The sequence below is a fragment of the Hypanus sabinus genome, chromosome 4, assembly GCF_030144855.1.
Source record: "Hypanus sabinus isolate sHypSab1 chromosome 4, sHypSab1.hap1, whole genome shotgun sequence".
NCBI classification, from domain to species: Eukaryota; Metazoa; Chordata; class Chondrichthyes; order Myliobatiformes; family Dasyatidae; genus Hypanus; species Hypanus sabinus.
Genome location: NC_082709.1, coordinates 124,274,489 through 124,301,150, shown reverse-complemented (window position 1 = coordinate 124,301,150; position 26,662 = coordinate 124,274,489). Strand labels below are relative to the sequence as shown.

At 38.7% G+C, this 26,662-nt stretch overlaps 1 protein-coding gene across 1 annotated transcript in view; it reads left to right on the top strand.

Moving 5' to 3' along the window:
* drd3 (dopamine receptor D3) overlaps positions 1-11,013 on the top strand; it is a 39,795-nt gene extending 28,782 nt beyond the window's left edge. The window contains 2 exon segments of the mRNA XM_059966159.1: positions 7,681-8,002; positions 10,817-11,013. Of these exon segments, the coding sequence (XP_059822142.1) occupies positions 7,681-8,002; positions 10,817-11,013 (519 nt within the window).
* The last annotated feature ends 15,649 nt before the right edge of the window (positions 11,014-26,662 follow it).

The window sequence follows — 26,662 nt, the reverse complement described above, 5'->3', positions numbered from 1 at the left end:
TAAACTGTTAGCTAGTCAATTGAAGAATGCTTTGGTTAAACGTCAAATAACTAAGATTGGTCAGCAGAATGGGAATCTGACAGTTAATCATGATGAGATAAAAAAGGCATTTCAAGACTTCTATACCTCCCTGTATCAATCTGAATTTCCTCAAGATCATAATACCATGTCTGATTTTCTTGGGAAATTAAATTTTTCAAGATTATAATCTGACGATCTTTTGATATTGGATACTCCTATTACGGATGTAGAAATTAAGGGGGCTATTTCCTCAATGAATTCTGGGAAAGCACCGGGTCCAGATGGTTATACAGTTGAATTTAAAAAAATTTTTTCCGCTACTCTTTCCCCTTGGTTAGGTAAGGTTTTTGAGGAAGTCATTAGATTGGGGAATTTGCCACAATCTTTTTATAGAGCTTCCATTTCTTTAATATTGAAGAAAGATAAAGACCCTACTAACTGTGCTTCTTATAGACCTATATCTTTATTGAATGTAGACTCCAAGATTTTTTCCAAGTTACTGGCATCTAGATTGGAGAAGGTATTACCCAAAATTATTTCAGATAATCAAACTGGTTTTATTAAAAATCGTTATTCTTTTTTTTAACATTAGGAGATTGTTGAATATTGTTTATACTCCCTCACATGACACTTCAGAATGCGTGATTTCATTAGATGCGGAGAAAGCATTTGATAGAGTTGAATGGCCTTACTTATTTAATGTGTTGGAGAAGTTTAATTTTAGTCTGATATTTATATCATGGATTAAATTGATTTATCATACTCCAGTAGCCTCAGTGTTTACCAATAATCAAAGATCTCCCTTTTTTCGCTTATTTCGGGGCACTAGTCAAGGATGTCCTCTTAGTCCATTACTATTTAACATTGCCTTAGAACCTTTGGCAATTGCCATCAGACAATCACAGGATATTTTGGGTATTAATCGTGGGACAGATAAGTTATCTTTGTATGCAGATGATTTATTATTATTAATTTCTAACCCGGAGAAATCCATTCCAGCAGTTTTATCATTATTGGCTCAATTTAGTGAGTTTTCTGGGTATAAGTTAAATCTTAATAAAAGTGAATTGTTTCCTTTGAATAAACGGGTCCCAATTTATGGAAATTTACCTTTTAAATTAGTTAATGACTCTTTTACTTATTTAGGGATCAAAATCACAAAAAACCATAAAGATTTATTTAGATTCAATTTTTTACCCTTAATTGATCAGATTAAAGATTTGTTTACTAAGTGGTCACCTTTATCTTTATCCCTAATAGGTAGGTGTAATGCTATTGATGGTTATTTTACCTAAGTTTTTATATATTTTTCAAGCGATACCAATTTTTATCCCGAAATCTTTTTTTTACTAATGTTGACTCTAAAATTTCTTCATATATATGGCAGAATAAAAATCCCAGGTTAGGTAAAACATATTTACAGAAGACAAAAAAGGAAGGCGGGTTAGCATTACCTAATTTCAGATTTTACTATTGGGCAGTTAATATTAGATATTTGTTATGTTGGTTGAAAGATGGGGGTGTATCTTTTGGCCCTTGTTGGGTGAGTTTAGAAACTAAATCGGTATCAGCTTATGCTCTGGGTTCGATTTTAGGGACTTCTCTCCCTTTTGCTCTTTCTAAATTGTCGAAACGAATTGACAACTCGATAGTTAAACATACTTTGCGTATATGGTTTCAATTTCGGAGATTTTTTGGGTTGACTCAATTCGTTTTAAATAGTCCTATTGTATCTAATTGTTTTTTTCACCCTTCCATTATAGATCAAGCTTATTCAGCTTGGAAAACTAAGGGATTACTAAGATTTTCTGATTTACTTTTAGATAATTGTTTCATGTCTTTTGAGCAATTATCCAACAAATATAACTTGCCTAGATTTCATTTTTTTAGATATTTACAGATTAGACATTTTTTAAGTTCTGTACTCTCTACGTTTCCAAATTTTGTGCCTTCAGATATTTTGGAGAGTTTATTTGAATTAGACCCTTTTCAAAAAGGGCTTATTTCAAAACTTTATAATATAATTATGAAGATAAGTTCAGAGCCTCTTTATAAGACTAAAAAGGATTGGGAAAGAGTGCTTAGTCTTAGTATTTCTAGTGAGAATTGGGATAGAATTCTTCAATTAGTTAATACATCATCGTTATGTGCCAAACATTCACTAATACAATTTAAGGTCGTACATAGGGCCCATATGTCCAAGGATAAATTAGCTCATTTTTACTCTCATATTAGTCCTATTTGTGATAGATGTCAATCTGAAATTGCGTCTTTAACTCATATGTTTTGGTCTTGTTCATTTTTGGAGAATTATTGGAAAGATATTTTTGATATTATTTCTGCGGTTTTGAATATCGATTTACAACCTCATCCTATTACCGCAATTTTTGGTTTACCAATGTTAGACTCACTGCATTTATCTTCTTCTGCCCGTCGAATGATTGCATTTCTAACTCTGATGGCTAGAAGATCTATATTGTTGAATTGGAAAGAAATTAATCCTCCCACTGTATTTAATTGGTTCTCTCAAACTATGTTATGTTTAAATTTAGAAAAAATTAGAAGTGGTACTTTTGAGACTTCTATTACATTTGAAAAGTTATGGAGACCATTTATTCAACATTTTCATATGATGTAATATGACCCTGTGCCAAGTTCACTTGATTTCCCAGCTTTTAGCTTATGGATTTTGAAAGGACCAGAAGTGACGGCATTGATGAATACTTATTTTTGTGAGATATTATAAACAGCCCCCTTTTTTTTCTCTTTTTTGCTTCTTTTTTCTTCTATATTAGTTATTAGATTAGATTAGCTAGTTTGGTATTATATTTTTTTGGGGGTTTTTTTTCTTTCTTTTTTCTGTTTTCTTTATATCATATATTATGAAATATTTAGACTTACTATGTTCATACATATATTTTATGGCTTATGTTTTGGTAAACTCATTTATATTGTAACTATTATGTATGTTTTTTTTCATATGTAATGGAATTTATATGTTGGTAATTTCTTTATCAATATATCATTTGTATTCTGTCCATATTACTAATATTAATAAAAAGATTTAGAAAGAAAGAAAGGAGATATATACAGATAAGTGCAAAAAACATCATGCAAGATCCCACCCATCCGGTTCATGGACTGTTTGTCCTACTCCCATCAGGGAAAAGGCTATGTAACATCCATGCCAGAACCACCAGACACAAGACAACTTCCCCAAGCAGTAAGGCTAATCATGCCTCCACCCACTAACCAACCCTCCACAGTCTCCACCACCACTACTTTATCATTTCCTGTCAGTCACCTTCTGTACAGACATTCCTGTGCCTAGCGTCACTTTATAGAAATACAGTCTATGTATATAAGCCATTGTATTTATTGTGTTTAGTAATTATGTTCTTTATCTTTATTCTGTGCTACATCAATACTAGAGTAACAATTATTTAGTTCTCCATTACACGTTTACTGCAAATAACATTAATCCTGAATCTTGAATGAAACCATGCAATCCATTTGGCCCAATCCAATGAGGCAAACACAACTAAAAGGCTTGGAGAATTGAATGGATGCAGATCACAAACAAACTACTATTAATGATCGGATGTAGAAGGATCCCTGAATTTGAATTTCCAGAATGGCATCGCTGTTAGAACCACTGCCTCACAGTGCCAAAGACCCAAGTTCAATCCCAATCTTGGCACTGTCCATGTAGAGTTTGCTGATAATGTATTGAACTTAATTGGTTAGGGAATTAGCTTCCTGTAACTTTAGTTCTCCATCAATGGTTATTCCAAGATATCAGCAGCATTGTAAAGCAGGTGTTAGTACAGTTCATATGAAAGCTAAGAAATAAAGTTTTGTACAGACTGCAAAATGTTGAGCCCTTCCTTGCAACTCAAGCCCTAGATCCACAATTTAATACACAGTAATCTCTTTGTTTTTGTTATTCTCCAGGTTACTAAATGTTACATTGATCCAAATGCTCGGAGGGAAAATGCCATCTGAAAGTAGTCTTGTTGAATATGCTGCACTGTTTAAGCATGAAGATAATATGATCACTAATGTGATTTAATTTCATCCAGAAACATATTGATTTTCTCCGTTTTTAGATTACCTTTTTTTCTCTCCCCAAAGGCTCAGAAATGCAGCAACAGAGCACATTGTTTTTAGCACAATATGTTATTATACAATGTGCAGAATAGGAGAACTGTTCAGTCAGGGCTGGAACAAAAGTGGAAATGTTGGAAGCAATTACAAGACCAGGTAACATTTCAGGTCAGGAAAGATTCACAGTGTTCGATTGACAATAAATGAATTGAATTTCTTGACCTGCTTTCATGACCTTAAGATACCTCAAAGCCATTTACAGCAATTAACAATCAAACAGTTTCCATTGATATAGCACCTATATCATCACAAACATACTCCAAGTTCGTTCACAGGAGCATTAATAAACACAAAAAAACTTAAATTATAAAATCGAGACTAGGCATTATTTAGTTATGTTTTAAGTTTGGCCCCTGCTTTAGTAGGTGATGTAACCACAATTTCTGCACACAGCAATATCTCACAAATATGATAATAATAACCAAAGTTCAAAGTAAGTTTATTAACTAAGTACATATATGTCACCATATACAACCTTGAAATTCATGTTCTTATGGACAATAAATCTATAGAATAATAACCACAACAGAATCAATGAAAGGCCGTCAAACTAGGGTGTTCAACCAGAGTGCAGAAGACAACAGACTACGCAAGTACGAAAGAAGAAATGATAATAATAAATAAATAAATAAATGAGCAATAAATATCAAGAACATGAGATGAAGAGTCCTTGAAAGTAAGTCTATTGGTTATGGGAACATTTCAATGATGAGGCAAGTGAGGTTGAGTAAAGTTATCTGCTTTGGTTCAAGAACTTGATGTTTGAGGGGTAGAAACTGTTCCTGAACCTGATGGTGTGAGTCCTGAGGCCATGTCCTGGTGGTGGAGGGCTCCCTGATGATGGATGCTACTTTCCTGCAACAGCATTTATATAGATGTGCTCCGTGGTTGAGGGGGCTTTACCTGTGCTGGACTGGGCCGTATTCACCACCTGAAGGACTTCCTGTCCAAGGGCATTGGTGTTTCCATACCAGGCTGTGATGCAGCCAGCCAATATACTCTCCATAGAAGTTTATCAAAGTTTTAGATATCATGCTGAATCTCCCTAAACCCCTAAGGAAGTAGAGGCAATGCCATGCTTTCTTTGTAATTGGACTTACATGCTGGGCCCAGGATAGATCCTCCAAAATTAGTGATAATGGTTTCATAGATACATGTTGACGATGACAATGGAAAGAACCTGACTGCTCTTCTGGAAGCAGTACCTCTGTATCTATAACTATCTACCTCTATGAATATTGCACTTTGCATTGTGCTCAACAACTACAGGTTACTCATTTAGTGTAATGCTACTTTTATTATTTCTGAGTAGGGTTCAGAGGAGAGGGGTTGTCCAACTAAGAGCTGATGCTGCACTTTTTCTGGATCACTGTATCGACGGGAAGAGAAACTAGTCACTAAAGCGACTTTGCAAAAAGCAAAGTTCAGCACATAAGCCAGCAACTGGTTTGAAACCTAGAGGAAGGGTGCATCTGCTCTTTCAAGGAAATATAGAGGATCCAGAAGAACTATTTCACATTTTTGCTCTCACATTTGACCATGTTAGCATTTCCATCAGCCTTATACTTTCGAATCCTCTCCCTCAGGCCTCTTGATCATCCCAGAATTAATTGTTCCACTTTCAGCTTCAAAACTTCCTGCCTAACCACTTGTCTACCTCTCTTTTAAGATAATCCATAAATGTTAGCAATCTAACCAGCCTATGGGTCATTGACCCTAATGTCATTTAAATCAGTGACATTACTTAATTGTTTGGTGATGCAACTGTGAACCATTTTGGGATGAGTTGCAGATGCCTTGTTAATGTAGGTTGCTTATTTTCCCATTGTGAATGGCTTTGAGACATCTTGAGAACATGGAAGTGGTTCTGTCAATACTAGTTTCTTTTGCTTTCAGTGATCCAAAGAACGAATCTGTGTTGTCACCAAGTTTACTGATCTTATTATATTGGACATCTGCTTTTGTTTCAAGCCTAGCTGGAAAACCCTTTCCCTCTAACACAGTCAGAAGAAATATATCGTGCCATCAGAGGACAATTGGCACATTTCTGAGTCATTCACTGAAAAACTGCTGAAAATACTTGGACGGTTTGGCAACATCTAGGGCATAGTATATAGAACAGTACAGCATGGTACAGGCCCTATGGCCCATGATGTTGTGCCACCCTTTAACCTACTCCATTGATTTAACCTACCTATTGATCCAAGATCAATTTAACCCTTTCCTCTTGTATAACACATATGCCCATCTAAGAATCTCTTAAATATTCCAGATGTAGTTTCTCTATCTCCACCTCTGGCAGTGTGTTCCATGCACAAAACCTCCATCTAACATCCTCCTATACTTTCCTCCAATGACCTTAAAAAATGCCCTCTTGTTTTAGCCATTGCTGCCCTGGGAAATAGGCGCTGGCTGTTCACTCTATCTGTGCACCTCTTATCAAGTCACTTCTCATCCTCCTTCACTCCAAAGAGAAAAGCTCATTCAGCCTTTCCTCATAAGACATGCTTTCTAATCCAGGCAGCATCCTGGTAAATCTCCTCTGGACCCCCTCTATAGTTTCCACATCCTTCCTATGATGAGGTGACTATAATCCAACAGGTTCCTAAGGTTGTCTTTGCTGGGGTGATAGTGGGGATAAGCTCCCACTACCTATAAAGTGCACCAAATGGCATGCAACTCTAACAGCCTCTGACAACGAAGTCCAACTCTTGGCCTTCACGTGTGGCCCGGCAGAACCGTTTCCACTGACAAGAGAAGGGGCAAAGGTGGACCACTGGTGCCTCAAAACCAGTTGCTTTGGGCAGGTGGGACTCGCCAGCCTTGGACGGTAGCCCGCCTAGGGGAAGGAAAACTCTGATTTTAAACCTCTGTTGCCCTGCGGCCATACCCACCCACGGGAAAGGCTTTGGGAGAAAACCCTGTGGAAGAAATCCGGAGCCGGTGTCTATAAGGCACTTTGATGTTGTTTACAACTTCACTCTGGCAACTTCTGCGATGACACTGGTGCCAAGCTGTATCAGCGCTTGCCCTTCCCTTGGACTACATCAGTGATGTGGAGAGGGGGAGCCTGCTGCTTGGATAACAGCCGGTTCTTCAAATCTTCCCACCCAGGCTTGCGCCCTGGAGAGGACACAGTCCACCAGAGGGGCAAACCCATGATTCCCTGCGATCAACGGCTGCCTACTACTAACCCTACAATCTGTGGAAAAAGAAACACTTTTAACATTTCAGGTTGAAGACCTATAAGACTGATTCCCTTCACTGAAAGATAAGGTAAAACCTGTTCCCACTGTACCTCATATAAAAACTAAGAAATGCAATTGGTTACATTGCCGCTCTTGATTGTGCTTTCATGAATTTCGCTGCCCTAACACTGCAATATATCCAACAAGACTCCTTCCAAGAAGTGCTGGGCTTTCATTTTTGACTTGACTTGATAAACACTTCTAGGTATTGATGATTTATTTAAATATGACTTTTTTATGTTAGGAAATGAAAGAAAATTTTGCCAGAAGATTACATTCGACTGCCTGTTTGAAACTTAGCAAGCAAACATGTCTCCCTCCAAACAACGAGCTGCTTTCCCCCATCGAAATCGCAAATTACTGTAGCATAAGCCAGACTTTGTTCGTAAAGTCAGAGAATGAGATTGAGGAATCAGAGAGAAAAGGCAATTGTGCGACAAAGCATGCATGCGAAGTGAAAAATCTTCCTAATGGAAAGACTACAACTACCCTAAGACCTGTATTAAAACGCAGGAACTTGCAGCTGAGAGAGAGAAAAGCAACTCGGATGTTGGTTGTTGTGCTGGGTAAGTGACCAGTCATTCACTCCCTCTTTTATAAAATTCAATGAAGATTTAAAGGCATCAAGGTCTTTGGGAATAATCCAGAAACATGTTTCTGGATTAACATGCCACACTGGAACAATTGCACTGTTGTAGCTCAGGGAACACGTATTATGGGACCTCATAGTGTAGCCTCTATTATGGATGTTTCAATCTCAAATTTTCTTACATAATAAATGGCAAAGAATATCAATGACTGACTTAATTTATGTAACTGATGTGTGTGAGTGTTTTTTTTTTGTTTAAGCTGATTGTGGTCATATAGAGAATGCATGTTTTCAAATTGTCGTTGAAGAAAACCAGGAGACACTTATGAGCAATTTTAGAAGCACTAGGAGAGATTCACCCAAGATATTCAGTGAAGCTCCCATCAGGCAATGCTCCACGGGAGCTTTCATTTACTGCATGAGGCCCAATGAGATTAAAAAATGTGTTCAGTCATTTACCTAGCCCTCCAAGAATAATCCTACAAGCACACCCATTGGAACAAAAATGGGAAAATAATTCTGGAAACACTTAGCATGTCAAACAGCATCTGTGGGAAAAAAAACCAGACTTAACATTTCTGATTGAAGACCTATCATTGCAAATTAGTTTCTTTGTTATTCCCAATTAGTTTGTCCCCAGTACAGGTCCATTTCTATGTTTTTGATCAGCGCGATACTAAATGAATACTAGGAGGCTTTGTGATGAGAATGAACAATTTATATTGCTTTTGTTATTACTTAATGAAAGTGTTTTAAAGAATCTGGAAGATAATATAGTGAGTTTTTGCCACATCAAAACAAATAATTATCGGAGCATGACAGAATAAATCACAGTATGAAAGTCCAATGAAAAATTTGCAATTAGTTCTTTATCTGTCTGACTGTATTATGATTCAATTTGAGGTAGTGTTCAGGATCTTGGTCAATGCCAGTTTCTGCTTTTCAGCTTTATAACTATAGGGCCTATAACTATATAGCTACGACTATACCTATCGGGGAGCATAGTGGTTAGCATACCACTTTACAGTACGGGCAACCTGGGTTCAATTCTTGCTACTACCTGTAAGGAGTTTGTACATTCTCCCCATGACCACGTGGGTTTCCTCCAGGTGCTCCACTTTCCTCCCACAATCCAAAGATGTACCAGTTGGTAGGTTAATTAGTAAGTGTAAATTGTCCTATGATGAGGCTGGGATTTAATCAGGGGTTTGCTGGGTGCTGTGGCTCAAAGGGCCAGAAGAGCCTATTCCATGCTGTGTGTCAATCAATAAATAAGCTTCATCTTACACTTAACTCCGTTCAACGATGAAAAGCTCCAGTTTTCTTTTTCACTTTTACCCTATACTTCAGCACTCTAATGCCAAGGATCGGTCTTTCAGTTTTCTCAGTTCTGTCCCTAATCTTCTAAGATATTGCTTAGGTGTGGTTCCCCAGAATGTAATAAAATATTTAAGGTGTATCTAATAAGTGTGTCTTTTTTGACTGGTGTGCTACAGAATTAGCTATGTCATCAGTCATTCTATTTGGTACTTTGTGTCTCTGGAAACTTTTAGCTTCCAAATTTAAATTGCATTTTTTTTTCTATTTACGCTAATTAAAATGGACATTCAAATTATTTTTGGATTTGTAAACTCGGCAGTTAGTGTTTGAACATTTGCTGACCACTGCTTGGGGAGGTGCACATTCTCCTGCCTTCATCAGCAGTGAGAGGATTGAGATCTCCAAGTTGTTAGGAGTGAACCTCGCCAATAACCTGTCCTGTCTGACCATGCAGATGCCACACCCAAGAAAACTCACCAGTCCCTCTACTTCCTCAGGAGGAGAAACAAATTTGACTCGTTGACCTTCAGCAACTTTTTACAATGCAGCATAAAAAGCGTCCTGCCTGGATACATCACTGCTTAGTATGGCTACTGCCCTTCCCACGAGTGCAAGAAACTGCATGGAATTGCAGACACAGCTCAGCACGTCATGGAAACCAACCTCCCCTTCACAAACTCTGTCTATACTTTCTCCTGCCTGGGTAAAGCAGCCAGCATAGTTTGACACCCCACCCACCTCAGACTTTCTCTCTTCTCCCCTCTCCTGTTGGGCAGAAGATACAGACATTTGAAAGCATATTCCACCAGACTCTCGGACATCTTCCATACCTGAGACTCTTCTGCACAACCTTCCACTCAGGGTCCCCATTTAGAACAGAGATGAGGAGGAATTGCTTTAGCTGTGGAATTCATTGCCTCAAATGGGTGTGGAAGCCAGGTCATTGAGTACACTTAAAGCAAAGGCTGAAAGATTCTTGATTAGTAAGGGTGTTAAATGTTACAGAGAGAAGGCAAGAGAATGGCGTTGAGAGAGATAATAAATCAGCCATAAAGGAATGGTGGAGCAGACGCGATGGGCCAAATGGCCTAATAATGCACCTATGTTTTATGGACTTATGTAAACACTGTTTAATAAACTTGAGGTCCAGTTGAGTGCTTGCTGTTACAATAAAAAAAATTCCTTGATTCTCTTGGTCTTAGTGAGTCTGTAAAATACTCCACTACACAGTACATGAAAAATAAAATACACTACAGTGGAAAACCTTTTATGTTAAAGGCTAACAGCAGAAGCATATACTTTACAGTCAGGAAAATGTGATGTGTGTGGTCTGACAATCATGTAGATTACATTGGGAAGTAATGCTGGAGTGAAATATCAGTTACATTACCATGTACAATTGAGGATGAAGTCCAGAAGTGTTTGTCAAATGCTTGTTCTAATCCAATGATGTTGCCTTTTCTGCTCACAGGTATATTCCTCATATGCTGGCTGCCATTTTTTATCATACACATTCTGAACACCCACTGCAAACAGTGCCACGTGTCACCAAAGCTCTACAGTGCTGCCACCTGGCTTGGGTATGTCAACAGCGCCATAAATCCGGTCATCTACACTACCTTCAACACTGAATTCAGAAGAGCATTCCTCAGGATCCTAGCTTGCTAAATTAAGTCTTAAAGATATTGTTAAGTGGTATTTTAATATTTACTCCCTGTTAATCCCAACCACTATACTGTATAATGTCTTTGCTTAATTGGAGTCGGCTCTCATTATCCACTGGATCTGTGCCCACTAAAATACCGATATGCTTCATTGAGGTACAGTACATTTCTTACCAATAGTGATATTTTAACATCAAAATTGAAGCGCAGTCATCTGCTACAAAAAAATGTAGCCAAGATGTTGTATTGCTTAATGCTGCCTTTCTGTGCCATATCAGTGAAATCTGATCTTATCCACAGCGAAGTGTGATGACAACCATCTCGGAAACATTTGATGTTCAGCCAGGGACACGTCACGCTGGAAACCTGCACGGTTTCCTAATCACTTGTGAATGGGATGTTGCCAATCCCCCTTTTGGAGCTTTGTGGGCAAATTGAAACAAGCTGACATTGGATATCCTGGCATTGGACACTCCCAGGTGAACCAGGCTTCAATAGCATAGGGCTAGATTAGGATTCCTAAACTTCCTTGTGATATATCATGCGAACCCATCTCCCTCCCCAACACACAAACACTGAAGCTCTCAATCCCCCCCACTCACTCCACCACAAATATCACTTGCAGGTATCAGAGGGGGTCCTTTATTGCCATGAAACCCCAACCCTTGTCATCAGGTTCTTATTCATTTTGCAAGATCTTAGCATTGTTGGTAAGACCAGAACTTACAGGCTGTCTCTGCCTGCCCTAGAGAAAATGGTGGTGTGTCTCTTTCTTGAGTTGCCCTGGCTTTTCTTTTGAAGGCAGGGAGTTCCAACAGGAACAATGAAAGAGCAGCAGTATAGAGCCTAGTACAGATGGTGAGCAATTTGGAGGGAAACCTATGGGAACACCAGTGAATGGCATGATTAGGTGGTTAGGCTGCCTTTTGTTGTAGATGGTTATTGCCTGTAGTTTTAATGATATATATGTTGCTTGTCACTTAACCTGCCTCTGCCTAAATGTTGTTTAGGCCTTGGTGTGTACAGGTATGGATAGTTTCTTTTTCTCAAGAGTTAAGAACGGAACTGAATATTTTTCAATTATCATTAAAAATCCACACTTCTGACTTTATAATGAAAGGAAAGCCATTGTAAGAGGAGCAGTAGATGGTTAGGGTTAGGAAGCTGTCCTAAGGAGCTTGATGGCCCCATGGTGGCTTTGGGTTGGGATCAATGGAAATCACCTGCTAGCGTGTGAAGTTGGGTTCTGACTGTCGGAGTGCTTTTCCCTTCATTCCAATGAGCATCAGTTTTACCTGGGCTCATTCGTGCCACACCATTTCAACCTCAATCTCAAGGCAGCCACCCTCATCTCATCTCAGCATTTCAGCTCTTGCTCCATGTTTGGAACAAGGCTGTGATGAGATGAAGCCCAAACTAAGTATCAGTGAGGTTAATGGTGATGACAACTTTCATATACTGAGCAGTATATGGGCAGTAATTAGCCAAACTGGCGTTCTCCTGCTTTTTGGTCAATTTTCTACAGTGTTCAATAGATACCACTATTCTAATTGTACAGGAACAGCTTGACCAGATTTCAGAACAGCATGTCTAGATTTCAAATGCTGGTCTTCAGCAGGGAATTTGAGATGTTGTCCAAGATGAAAGTCTTTTGCTATGTTGATTTTATTGATATCAAACGATGTGAATAGAATTGGCTGAAGACTGACTTTTGCAATAGTGGAAATGGCAGGAGGAAGCAGAGGTGGGCTATTCATCACTCCTCTTTAAACATGATCACAAGTACTCCACAACTCGCACGTTGAGTTTGAAGATGTGGATGTCTTTAGAGCCCCCTCCTCCCATTAGCTGTTTAATTTTTTGCCATCATTCGATATTGGGTGTGTAGTACTGAACTGATCTGATGTCTGTGAGGCCAGTCGATGTGTGACGTGTGATGTCCATCGTGTGATGTTTCTGCTGTATGGCAAGCAATTTATATTCACCACCAGTTTGGCATTTCTGCCTTGTGCTTTCTGCCTTCTGCACTCCTTGAGAATCAGGGCTGATCCCCTGGCTTAATGACATAAAAGATATTTTGGCCCATGAGGTTCCACAATATGTTGGCAAACCTTTCTGCTACTCAGTTTTGAGTTGCCCAAATCTACTCCAATCTGCATTTGATCAGATTAATCACTTCCATCCACACCCTGCTCCAGATCCTGCTTGCTGACTCCTCTCACAGTCTCAAACTATCCAGCGAATTACCCTCCCCATACTTGCAGACAACCCCCCCATTAAACCACTTACCTTGCTCCCTTCCCAAACAGAGTTCACAGTTCAGTTAACTGTCGTATGCACAAGTACTTGTAGGTACTCCCTGATTCCATTCATTTGAAAATGTGGAACACCATTTCAGTAGCACCTGATTCTTTGGATTTCAGGCACCACTGGTGATTTCATTGTTAGATCTGAAACACATTGGATTCATCAGAATTTTTAAGCCCAGGAGGCTTATATCCCAACAGCATGAAGTTTGTTCTTTGTGAAGTAGTCTGAAATTCTCGAACCACCATTGACTGAATGAATCAATCTTCATTTATGTATCTGTGAAATATTGCCAAACCTTTTCAGTTCCAACTTGAATTAATCTGTTAGTCTTGTGTGTATTTCTTTGATGCTGGAAATGTTCCATTTAAATAAAGTAAATTAAAAATATTTAAGAAGCTATGATGAATAAACACTGAATACCACCAATGCTGACATGTCATCTTAGATTCTTTAAAAGCTTTTCCTGTTTTGTGTCTCAATCCTAACGTGTTATTTTCAGTTTGATATAAAAGGCAGCACGGTAACCGAGTGGTCAGCACAATGCTTACAGTCCCAGCGACTAGGGTTCAAATCCCACTGCTGCCACCTTCTCCCCGTGACCGCGTGGGTTTCCTCCGGGTGCTCCGGTTTCCTCCCACAGTCCAAAGATGAACCAGTTAGTAGGTCAATTGGTCATTGTAGATTGTCCTGTGATTAGTTTAGAGTTAAATCAAAGGGCTGGAAGGGCCTATTCCACACAGTATCTCAACCCATAAATAAATAAATATGCTATTTCTGGCCAATATTAAAATTCAGGACTGTTGAAATGTATGTCGGTTACATAAAGAGTAGATAGGTTTGAGAAGTAGTTAGCAATGATATACTTACGGCATTTGGTTTCCCATAGTTAACTGGACGTAATTTGTAATGATATAACATGATTTCCAAAGTTGGTGTTTCATTGTTTAGAACAGCAGTTCTTAGCTTCCTGATTACCAACAAATGAGCACTTCTGTAAGAGGATGACAGAGGGGCTGAATTAAAAAAGATAATTTAATTTACAAAACACGGTTGAATCCTGAGACAGCTGTTACCCAAGGCAATTTAAAGATTTCAAGGACTTTGCTTATAAAAAAACTATCAACATTTAGATAATCCGTAATAATTTTGTTTCCTTAACTTACATTACTTTTTATTCCAACAACTAGCTGGTATTTTTAAAAATTATCTTATCATTTCCTGAAGAATTCTATTTCCAACATTCAGTTGTTAACCACTGATGCACCATCAATAACTCTCAGAGATGTGAGATGAGAGATAGGCTTTTATTAGCTGGAAGAAAGCACTGTCAGAAGCAAGAGGCCATCACACAACATCCTGGAGACTGAGGGAGGAGCAGTGCCTCCAATCGCCTTTATACCGGGGTCTGTGGGAGGAGCCACAGGAGCAGTCAGCAGGGGGCGTGTCCAGACAGGTGTATGTAGTTCACCACACCACCAGATCTGGAAGTGATTATAACACAGAGCAAGAGGACAGGCGGATACTTCAAGCTACCTGTGTTAGTTTTCAGCTGGATATGTGATGGGTGCCCAATATTAGCAGGGTCCTCCTTTGAACCTATGTATGGAGATCTAACCACAATTGTAGCTCAGCAGTAAGACAGAAGAGATTTCTCTCCAGAATAATCTTTTGATGCCAAACAAGAGAAAATCTGAAGATGCTGGAAATCCAAGCAATACATACAAGTTGCTGGAGGAACTCAGCAGGCCAGGCAGCATCTATGGAAAAGAGAACATTGTCTACATTTTTCAGGGCAAGACCTTTCATTGGGACTGCAAGGAAAGAGGAGAAGTCAGAGTGAGAAGATGTTGTGGGGGGGGATGGGAGAAAGATGTACAAGGTGGTAGATGATAGATAAATCCAGGAGAGGGAGAGGGGTGAAGTAGAGAGCTGGTAAACGAGATAAAGGGCTGGAGAAAGGGGACTCTGATAGGAGAGGACAGAAGGCCATGGAAGAGAGAAGCAGGAAGAGATGGCAGGTAAGGAGATAAGGTGAGAGAAGGAAATGGGAATGTTGAAAGGAGAAGGGCAATTACCAGAAGATAAAGAAATTAATGTTCATGCCATCAGGTTGGAGTCAACCCAGATGGAATAAAAGGTGCTTCTCCTCTAATCTGAGTGTGGTCCCATCACAACAGTAGAGATGGCCATGGACTGACATGTGGGAATGGGAATGTGAAGTGGAATTAAAATGGTTGGCCACTGGAAATCCCACTTTTTCTGGAGGACAGAGCGTAGGTGCTCGGCAAAGTGGTTTCCAAATCTATGCCGGGTCTCACAGATATACAGGAGGCCACCTGGGAGCACTGAACACAGCAGATAACCCCAACAGACCCACAGGTGAAGTGTCTCATCACCTGAATGGTAGTGAGGGAGCAGGTGTAGGGGCAGGTGTTGAACTTGTTCTACTTGCAAGGATAAGTGCCAGAAGGGAGATTTTGACTTTGAGAAGCCTAAATATAGGTCTCATTAGATAGTATTTAGGCTTTCTTTATCACGGACACAACAATTTCTAGCAACACCTGGGAACAAGCTGAGCAAATTGCTGGTCCCAAACCATTTGTATCACCTCTACATATAAACTGTAGACCTGATCCAGCTCTCTCATTCCCAGTATCTAATCTACCAGGTTCTGAGACCTCCTCCTGCCAATGCACAGCAGTGTACTAGAATTTCCATACAAAGAGAAACTTCCTTTTCAAAAGAAGTAATTGATAAAATAGATTTTTGTCTTACTGTTATTCACAAAATGCCAAGCAGCCTTATCTGAAGATGGACTAATTTTGAGGCCAATATAAATGGAAAGAAGTCTCTTGAAGCCTGGGTTTGACCTTCAAAACAAACTTTTTTCTTATTACAAGTTGATGTTAACTGTGTTTCACTGTCATGTTCTATGTGAGCTATGAGTAATTTTACTTTCACCTAATATGTATGATGATAAGCTTCCTCCCTGGAGTTTATGGGATCATTGGCAGGCTAGTAACCCCTTCATCTCTCTGTATGCTACTAAGCCAAGAATTCACAATTTCCTACTATGTTATAACTTCCATACAGCACTTGTCTGGCATTTCTTTAATGTTGACAGTAATTTTGCATCCATGATTCTCTCAGGCAATGTCTAGATGAAAAATATCACTTTCATATACTGTACCCTCTAAATTTCTTACTCATTGATCAATCTATGTTCTCTAGTTCTATCCACCCTATTCTATTTAAACCCCTCATAATTTCCACTCTAAACCTCCCTCTTTCAGCTTCTGCCATCCTTCTTCAAAATTGAACCATTCCATTTCAAGCAACACCTTGATGAATCTCATCTGCACCCTCTCCAACACTATGAGATCTTTCTTACAGTGTGATGACCAGAACTGTACACAATACTCCAGTTGCTCTACGTATTTCTATGGAACATTGTGCTCTTCCTCAGGCAAAGAAATAATAGAGAGAAAGAAAAAAAAAACTTCCCAGGGGTTTTCTTTGTTAGATTTTGATCTAATGGACAGAAGAACTCCTCTGTGTAATGAAACTGTAAACCAATTCATTACAACTATTTTAAAGATTTTCTCTCTATAAAACATAGTCATGCACATTTAAGATATTTTAGGTTCTCTAAGATTTTTATCTGTTTGGACTTTATGTAGGAAGACAATTGACAGAATTGCTCATTCAGAAGGAATATATCAATTATTTAAAAAAAGACAAAACCTATCAATATAGAAAATTTCACTGGACAATTGCTAGTTTAATTAATACTATCCATGGTCAAAAGAATTTGAATGAGTACAGGTCTATAGTTCAAACACAGAAACTCTGCCCAGTTTGATTGAAGTTCTCAACGTTTACCCAACTAGCAAGGCTTTTCTTCAAATTACAAATACAATAAAAAAGAGCAAAACCCATCACAACTAGAATGATATTCAGTACTCAGATTTAAAGTAATCTTTCTTTCCCATTTACCTTCATCATTGCAAGATCATGTCCCTTGAGCTTCTCCTTAATGGCACAGTAGTTATTCCACAGTCTCATTCTTATTTCATGGCTAAATAAGAATGGGAATTGCATAATCACCTTGTCAGCATGGAATCAGCAGTGGTGACTTGTTATATAACACTTAAAAGTTAATCTGCTTCCTGAATATACTTTATAGAAGGAATTCTGGTAGTCCAACATTCCTAGCTGATATCTGACTTTAGACCCATTGCAATGTGGGTAACTTTAAACTGATTCTGAAGAGTTTGGGAACACCTGGGCAGAGCACTGAACTCTGGCATTGTTAATGCAGTTCACAAACTGGGAATGAATAACTGTTTCTATCTGATAAAGCTACATTACTTCTGATTGTCTATATCCCCTTTTCACTTTGAAAGCAAAGGTGTCTGGAATGACACTGATGGAAGGCGTAAGTTTATCAGTCTCCCAGCTTCTTAATGGGGCTGCATGCAATGAACTAAACCTTTGAACACGTTTTGCATTCCCCTCACAGCTGCCGCTCTTCAATGAAATCCTGACAGCGGAGTCAGAAAAATGTCGCAGTTATAAGACACGCACAACAATTGGACAGGTGTTGAGGCTCGCAATTTGATTCAACATGGGGAGACTTTCTCCTTTTCATTCGCTCACATGCTGGTGAAGGTTTTCTGTACATGGATCAGACACGTCTATCGACATTATAGTTCACTTTACCTCAAAAATGATGCAAGTATCCCATTTGATACACTTCACCAACTGTAAATGCACTTTTGGTCAGGTATTGGATTGGTTTTTGTTAGTATAGAATTTATTGCTACTGACATAGTTCATTCTTGCTGAATGAAAATGTCCATAATGGCAAATAACTACAGTATATCAAAAATAATAAATTTCTCCCTTTTTGCTGCAGGAAAGCTTCAAACTGAGAGCAGCCTGAGTGGTTTAAGCACAACTGGAATCACATTCACCACTCAGAGTTACTCAAATTCATCACAAATTGGTACTAACTAATTAAGTGCTCTGAGAGACACAGAAGAACATTGGTGTTAAATCTGGAAGTATCAAGCTGATAACAAACATGCAGAAGTCTGCAGATGCTGGATATCTAAGCAATGCTTAATTAAATCCCACTTAAAGCTTGGCCTTCCTGGTGACAGAGGAGGGTATGATGAGGGAGTATTCTGGAGTTATGTGAAGTATCGCCAGTATTCAAGCAAGAACAAATCTTCAGTTCTTAATGTAGATTGTAATTTGTGTGCAGTAAATTGAAGGCACACCTTTGCAAAATGATGGCCATGAGATATTTGCATATGCTTCAGCCTAACATTAAGATAATGGGGCACTGGGAGGTTGCTGGACTACCATGGTACACTGGGTAGCAACTGGTGGACTGATAACTCTGGGTATCGTAGTGTTATGCTTTGTACATATGTAGCATAGTGGGGCATCCAAGGGAATTATCCACCCCCCCCCCCCCCGGAGGACTGGGTGTCATGGTGTCGCATCTTTTGAGGGGTGGAAAGTTGCAGTAAGTGACTATCTTACAGTGCCTGTAATTGCACTTAACTCCAGAATATGCCCTCCTCGCGGTCTCTGGACTGAAAACTGTCCCAGGAATGCCAAACTTGAAGTAGGATCTAATTAAGTATGACAGCAAAGATGCCCTTCACTGTGGATGCAATCCCCAGTTACTAATCTCTCAGGTCCTTATGTGTACCTACATCTGTAATCCCTAATTGGGTATCTACGAGATTGAGCAGAGGTGGCAATAAAATGTTCCAGAAATTTGATCACATTCTCTTCTTGGACACGTTTGCCTTCTCGATTTCCACCAGTCTTTAAACTGCAACTGTGCCCTTTGTGAGCTCGTTGCCTGCTTCCCAGCTGGCCCATCACAGATGTCATGTTCACTCTGTGTCTTCAGCATTCAAGTCCCTGTCTCTTTTCATTTGCAGATCTTCTTCAATCAGGAGGTTGGCGGCAATTAGATAAATAATGAGATTGTTACTGAGCTGACTCGCTTGGTCTGCCTCGTTCTTCTGGTTCTCTCCAGTCAGCAATGGTGAACTCTCACTGACATTTTACGCATCACATGTTGGACTTCAAGCACATGGTAACGCAGTGGTTAGTGTGATGCTATTGCAGCTTGGGGCATCAGAGTCTGGAGTTCATTTCCAGCACGTCTGCCAGGAGTTTGTACATTTGCACTGTCACCATGTGGGTTTCCTCTGGGTGCTCTGGTTTCACAATCCAAAGACGTACCTGTTAGTAGATTGATTGGTCATTGTAAATTGCCCTGGGATTAGGTTAGGGTTAATCAGGGGCTGCTGGATGATGGGGCTCATTGGGCCGGAAGACCCTGTTTGACACTGCATTCATTTAAAAAAAATTAATTCAATTTTTAAGATAATTACATAGAATGAATAGAATGATAGAGTAATATGATATCTGCCTTCCCCCTCCCCTTAACCCTCCCCCCCTTAACATCCCTATCTGAAAAAGAGAGAAAAAAAAAGAAAGAAAAACTGCCTGGATATCAGAAGATCCCCACATGCTCCATGGAATTCAAAATAGCTTTAATAAATGTATTTATTTCTTTCCCCAGATGATGAATAACTTCATCTTCAGATATATTTGATCCTATCTTTTGTAAGTAAGGGTGCCAAATTCTCAGAAATATGTCACATTTGTTTCTTAAATTGTAAGTAATTTTTTCAAGTGGAATACAGCTAAAAATTTTTTATTCCAATGATCCATTCTTAAGTATGAATCTGATTTCCAAGTAACTGCAATAGCCTTTTTGGCTACTGCCAATGCAATTTTTATAAATTCTTTCTGATATTTGTTCAATTTAGGTTTCGGTTTTATCCCTTCGATATCACCTAGTAAACATAGTATTGGGTTATGTGGAAGTTGTGTTCCAATAATTTGTTCCAATAAAACTCTTAAAATTTATCCAAAAAGGTTGAATTTTTAAACAAGACAAAGTAGAGTGTAAAAAAGTACCAATTTCTTGATTACATCGAAAACATTGATCAGATAAATTTGTGTTTAATCTATGTATTTTTTGTGGTGTAATATATAGCTGATGTAAAAAATAGTAATGTACTAATCTAAGTCGGACATTAGTTGTATTTGTCATACTGTCAAGAAATAGTCTTGACCAACTTGTTTCATCAATTTTAATATTCAAATCAGTTTCCCATTTTTGTCTTGACTTGACTTATGAATTCCTTGTTTAATTGTCTGTTTTTGAATCAAATTGTACATCCAAGAAGTAAATTTTTAAATTTTTCCTTTTTGAATTAAAATTTCTATTTCATTAGGTTTTTGCATTAACATTGTTTGACCCAGTTTATCGCTTAAATAAGCCCTTAATTGGAAATAACAGAAGAGAGTATTATTTGATATTTTATATTTATTCTTTAATTGATCAAATGACATCAATATACCTCCTTCAAAACAATCTCCTACATATCTAATCCCTTTTTGAACCCAGTTATATAAAAGTTGGTTATCCATTGTAAAGGGAATGAGTCTATTTTGAATTAGAGATCTCTTTGCTAATAAAGATTTCTTTATCTCATCATCAACATTTGTCTTGTTCCATAGATCAATCAAATGTTTTAATATAAGGGATTCTTTCTTTTCCCGTATCCATTTAGATTCCCATTTATATATAAAATCTTCTGGTATATTTTCTCCTATCTTATCTAACTCTATTCTAATCCATACCGGTTTATCTTCATCAAAAAAAGATGCAATAAATACAAGTTGATTTGTTTTATAACAATTCTTAAAGTTTGGGAGTTGTAACCCTCCTAGGTCAAATTTCAATGTCAATTTTTCCAATATTCTTGACATCTTCCTTTTCCAAAGAAACTTCTTCACACATTTATTCAATTCTTGAAAAAACTTCTGTGGCAGTTGCATTGGTAATGTTTGGAATAAATACTGTAATCTAGGAAATATATTCATTTTGCAGCATTGACTCTACCTACTAATGTTATTGGTAACATCATCCATTTATCAAGATCTTCTTGAATTTTTTTCAATAATGGCAAATAATTCAATTTATATAAATTCTTTATATCATTATCAACTCTTATACCTAAATACTTTATACCATTTATCGGCCATCTAAATTGAGTACTAATTGGCATGACTATAATCTCCTTCAGTAAGGGGTAGAATTTCACTTTTATCCCAGTTTATTTTATACCCTGATCTTTCCCATATTCTTCCGATCTAGAAGATAATTTATGCAACAAATGCGATGGGTTTGTTAGATAAATCAGAACATCATCAGCAAATAGATTAATCTTATATTCCTCCCGGTTAACTCTGAAATCCATAATATCTAATTCAGTTCTAATTAATTCAGCTAATGGTTCTATCACCAATACAAACAAAGCAGGTGATAGTGGACAACCTTGTCTAGTTGACCTTGTTAATTGAAATGATGTTGAAATTTGGACATTTGTCACTACTTTAGCTTTGGGACTAGTATTTAAGGTTTTAATCCAATTTATAAAAGGTACTCCTAACACATATTTTTCTAATACCTTAAATAAAGAATCCCATTCCAATCTATCAAATGTTTTTTCTGCATCCAAAGCAACGGCCACACTCATTTCATCTCTCTTTTGTGCCAAATGAATTATGCTAACCGAGTTACATTATCTGCCAATTGTCTATTTTTAATAAATCCTGTTTGATCCATATGTATTAATTTTGGTAAATATTTAGATAATCTATTAGATAAAATTTTTGCTATTACTTTATAGTCAGTATTCAACAAAGAAATAGGCCTATATGATGTTGGTTTTAAAGGATCTCTTTTTTTTTGGCAATACTGTTAAAAACGTTGTCGAAAAAGATTCTGGAAGTTTATGTATTCTTTCTGCTTGGTATATTAGCTCCATAAAAGGAGGGATTAATAAATCTTTAAACTTTTTATAAAATTCAGGCGGAAAACCATCCTCTCCTGGGGATTTATTACTGTGGAGTGATCCTAGAGCTTCTTCGACCTCTTTTAATGTAAAAGGCATACCTAATCCCTTCTGTTCTTCTGAATTCAATTTTGGGAGAGTTATTTGTGGTAAAAATCTTTCTATCTCAACAACAACATTTTGTGATTCCGATTGATATAATTCAGAATAAAAATTTTTAAAGGTTTCATTAATTTCTAAAGGCTTATAAGTAATTTTATTTGCACTTGTCCTAATTGCATTTATCATTTTGGAAGCCTGCTCTGTTTTGAACTGCCAAGCAAGAATCTTTCACCTAATTCATAATATCTCTGTTTAGTTCTCATAATTGCTTTTTCTGTTTGGTATGTCTGGAGCGTATTATATTGTAGCTTCTTATTGACAAGTTGTCTTTGTTTATCTTCTGTCATATACCTTCGAGATTCTTTTTCTAATTTAGTAATCTCTTTTTCCAATTGATCTATTTCTACCATATATTCCTTCTTAATTTTTGAAGTATAACTTATTATCTGGCCCCTCAAATATGCTTTCATCGCTTCCCATAATAGAAATTTATCATCAACTGAATATGAGTTTGAATCCAAAAAAAAATTGAATCTGTTTTTCCATAAAATCACAAAAATCTTGACATTTAAATAATATTGAATTGAATCTCCATCTGTAAGTCGGTTCCTCCTTATCCATCATTATCATTGTCATTATCAACGGGGAATGATCTGACAATATTCTCACTTTACATTCCATACTTTATATTCTATCCTGAATATTCGTTGATAATAAAATAAAATCTATCCTTGAATAAGTTAAACTTATTCAAGGATAGGTTTTTTTTATTACCACACTGCATTCTAAATAAATATAATTAGATTCTATGAGACAGGAATGGCCTGAATTAGACACACACCGTGACTATATCTGAACTTTGCAAAGTTCTTGCCAAAAGAGTTAAAGTTCAATCAGTATGTTGACAAGACACACTATCTATATTTTAACCTTTGGAGCATTCACGTTAAGAAAAGCAACGTTTCAGTTCACACACCAGATGCTCCAATTTCCCTCCAAGAACATAAATTTCAAATTCCCAGTTTGAGTATACACCCAATATTCTAAAGTGCCAATTCCTTTCTTAAATTTCATCACCATAACCCAGTCTCCACATGGCCAGTGTGAAATCTGGGTTTCTCTCTAAAATCAATTCCATAGAAAACAAATAAAGGAACGCAAACTAAAAACACAAATAAGACAAAACAAAAATCTGCGTTTGTACTTTTCTTCCTTCTGAAGTTTTGCAAATAACTGAAAAATACTTGAAACAAACATTTATTACACAATTAGCACATATTCGTAAGAATGAAAGAAAAGATGTATGATGCCCCCTACAAATATACATTCACGCAATTTCAATGTTATCTTGTATTTCTATACAATGTTACATTAGGCTGTTACACATCTATTGTCAGATATTGTTGTGGTGTTGGAGGTTGCATTCAAGAAAACAATGAAATGCCCCGCTGCTGCCACCATTTGTTCCGGCACATTATGACAGCGGTTTTAGAAATAGTCAATTACCCTGTACACACTACGCCAGATATTAGGCGTTTTCAGATTTATTCACTCTGAAGAGCGTTTCTGAAAATCTCTGTTTTTCAGGAAGGAAAACACCGTTTCTGTGTGGATGGAGGGTCAAAACAAAGAGAAAAAGCTTTGGTTACGGAATTATCCAGTCTAGTGTGGGCATAGCCTTAAACTTCTTCATGGGATAGCAGAACCTGCAAATTCATTTCACATCAAGTAATAAAACTTTCTTTTGAATTAATCCACCTCCGATACAGATTGAACACATGATGGGCTTTGCGCTCACTTACACGCACTCTCACTGAAGTGAACTCACATGGCCACAACATTTTTTGAATTCAAACCATTCCCACTTTAATATTTGTTTGGTTGGTGGGGGGGAGGGGGCACAAATGATCCCCTCCCAATGGGAGTAGGGTGGAAAGGCGCCACCCAGTGGTTGGCCCCTACTGATGCTGCCGGTGCCTCTCTGCAGAGCCTCCAGCGAGAGTTACAGGGAACTCTGAGCCAAGTGGAAGGAGGTCAGAAGGAGCCCTTTTTGAGGGAAGGCTTGGAGAATGACCCTTCTCCCTCAATTAGCTCCTTGCCTCTCTTCCCCTGGCAGTGCCTCCTCTACATGACACTGACAGCAGGATGGGAACTCCATTTATCAGATCCCTCAGGACCCCGGGTCTGAGCAACACCAGAAACGTTTCACACAGGGCCCTCTACCCCCGTGCTGCTTGACTAATTTGCTACAGGCACCTCCTTCCAGTAATCTGACGCCAGCATCTATAGTACCCTCTATCACAGGTCCTAGTCAGGTCAGCACCACTCCCTTTAAATGTGGAGCTGCTTCTTTAGCTAAATTCTCCACCATGGTGAAGGTTAACCGCTGACCCTCCAGTGGATCACTGCCACCATCGTACACATGGCCAGGCCCCCTGTCAGACCGTGTTGGTCCCTTCCTCTACTGTGCTCCCCTCCTCCCAGGGCTGCAAATCCCACTCGAAGCAAAGGGAATGCCGGACCATAATTGCTGTCAACACTCTGCCCCATTGCGATTCATCACCCCCGTGGGGAGCAGGCGGCATTCTCGGGACGTCGTTAATCGCCTGGTGGGATGAAAGCCAACCACTGCCCAGGACACCCAGTGCCCTGTTGGATAAATTTATTTCAACACTGCCCGTATCCCAGATCCTCAGCAACTACATAGTCAGAGGCTCCTCCGGTTCTACCTATACCTGTCTCCCAGCTCCACCAGTTCCTTAGTAGAGAACTCTCTGTTGGGAGTCATAAAAACATAAGAACCATAGAGCATTACAGCACAGAAACAGGCCTTTTGGCCCTTCTAAGCTGTGCCAAACCATTTTTCTGCCTGGTCCCACTGATCTGCACCTGGACCATATCCCTCCATACATTTCTCATCCATGTACCTGTCCAAGCTTTTCTTAAATGTCAAAAGTGAGCTCACACTTACCACCTCATCTGGCAGCTCATTCCACACTCCCACCACTCTCTATATGAAGAAGCCCCCCCCTAATGTTCCCTTTAAACTTTTCCCCCTTCACCCTTAACCCATGTCCTCTGGTTTTTTTCTCCCTTGGCCTCAGTGGAAAAAGCCTGCTTGCATTCACTGTATCTATACCCATCATAATTTTATATACCTCTATCAAATCTCCCCTCATTCTTCTATGCTTCAGGGAATAAAGTCCTACCTATTCAACCTTTCTCTGTAAACCAGTTTCTCAAGTCCCGGCAACATCCTTGTAAACCTTCTCTGCACTCATTCAAACTTATTAATATCCTTCCTGCAATTAGGTGACCAAAACTGCACACAATACTCCAAATTATACAACCTCATCATAACATTCCAACTCTTATACTCAATAGTTTGATTTATAAAGGCCAATGTACTAAAAGCTCTCTTTACTACCCTATCCACCTGTGATGCCAGTTTTAGTGAATTTTGTATCTGTATTCCCAGTTCTACTGCACTCAACAGTGCCCTACCATTTACCTTGTATGTTCTACCTTGGTTTGTCCTTCCAAAGTGCAATACCTCACACTTGTCTGTATTAAACTCCACATAAGAAATAGGAGCAGGATTAGGCCATCCAACCCATCGAGCCTGCATCACCATCACCATAAGATCATGGCTGATCTGTCCATAAACTCGACTCCATCTACCTGCCTTTTCCCCATAACCCTTAATTCCCTTATTATGTAAAAACCTATCTAGCAGTGTCTTAAATATATTTGGTGAAGAAGCCTCAACTGCTTCCCTGGGCAGAGAATTCCACAGAATCACCACTGTCTGGGAAAAACGGTTTCTCCTCATCTCTGTTCTAAGTCTTCTCCCCTGAATCTTAAGGCCATGTCATCTCAGTCACCGCTCCCCAAATTCCTGCTCCCTCGAGTTGCTCCCCTCCCCACACCCCCCCCCCCCCCGTAGCTCCTCCTCACCCTGTACCATAGGGTCTGGGAGGGCTGTGGGCTGGCAGTTTAGGACATGCAGCCACCATTCTGGCTTTTACTGGCACAGTTATATAGGGAGGATGGCATTCACTTAGAGGCTCCCCTCTAACCTCTCTTCCCCATTCTTACTATTGCACCAAGTGTCCCAATACCCCCATTCACATGTTGGGGTCGCCATAACAGTGTGGCCCGTTAGCCCTGTGAAACCACTGCACTGTTATGAGCCCACAACCATCTCTGTACTGCTATCCTCCAACACTGTAGCCCAGGTCTGCATTGACCGGCCAGCCTCTTCCATGGTAACGCATCGCT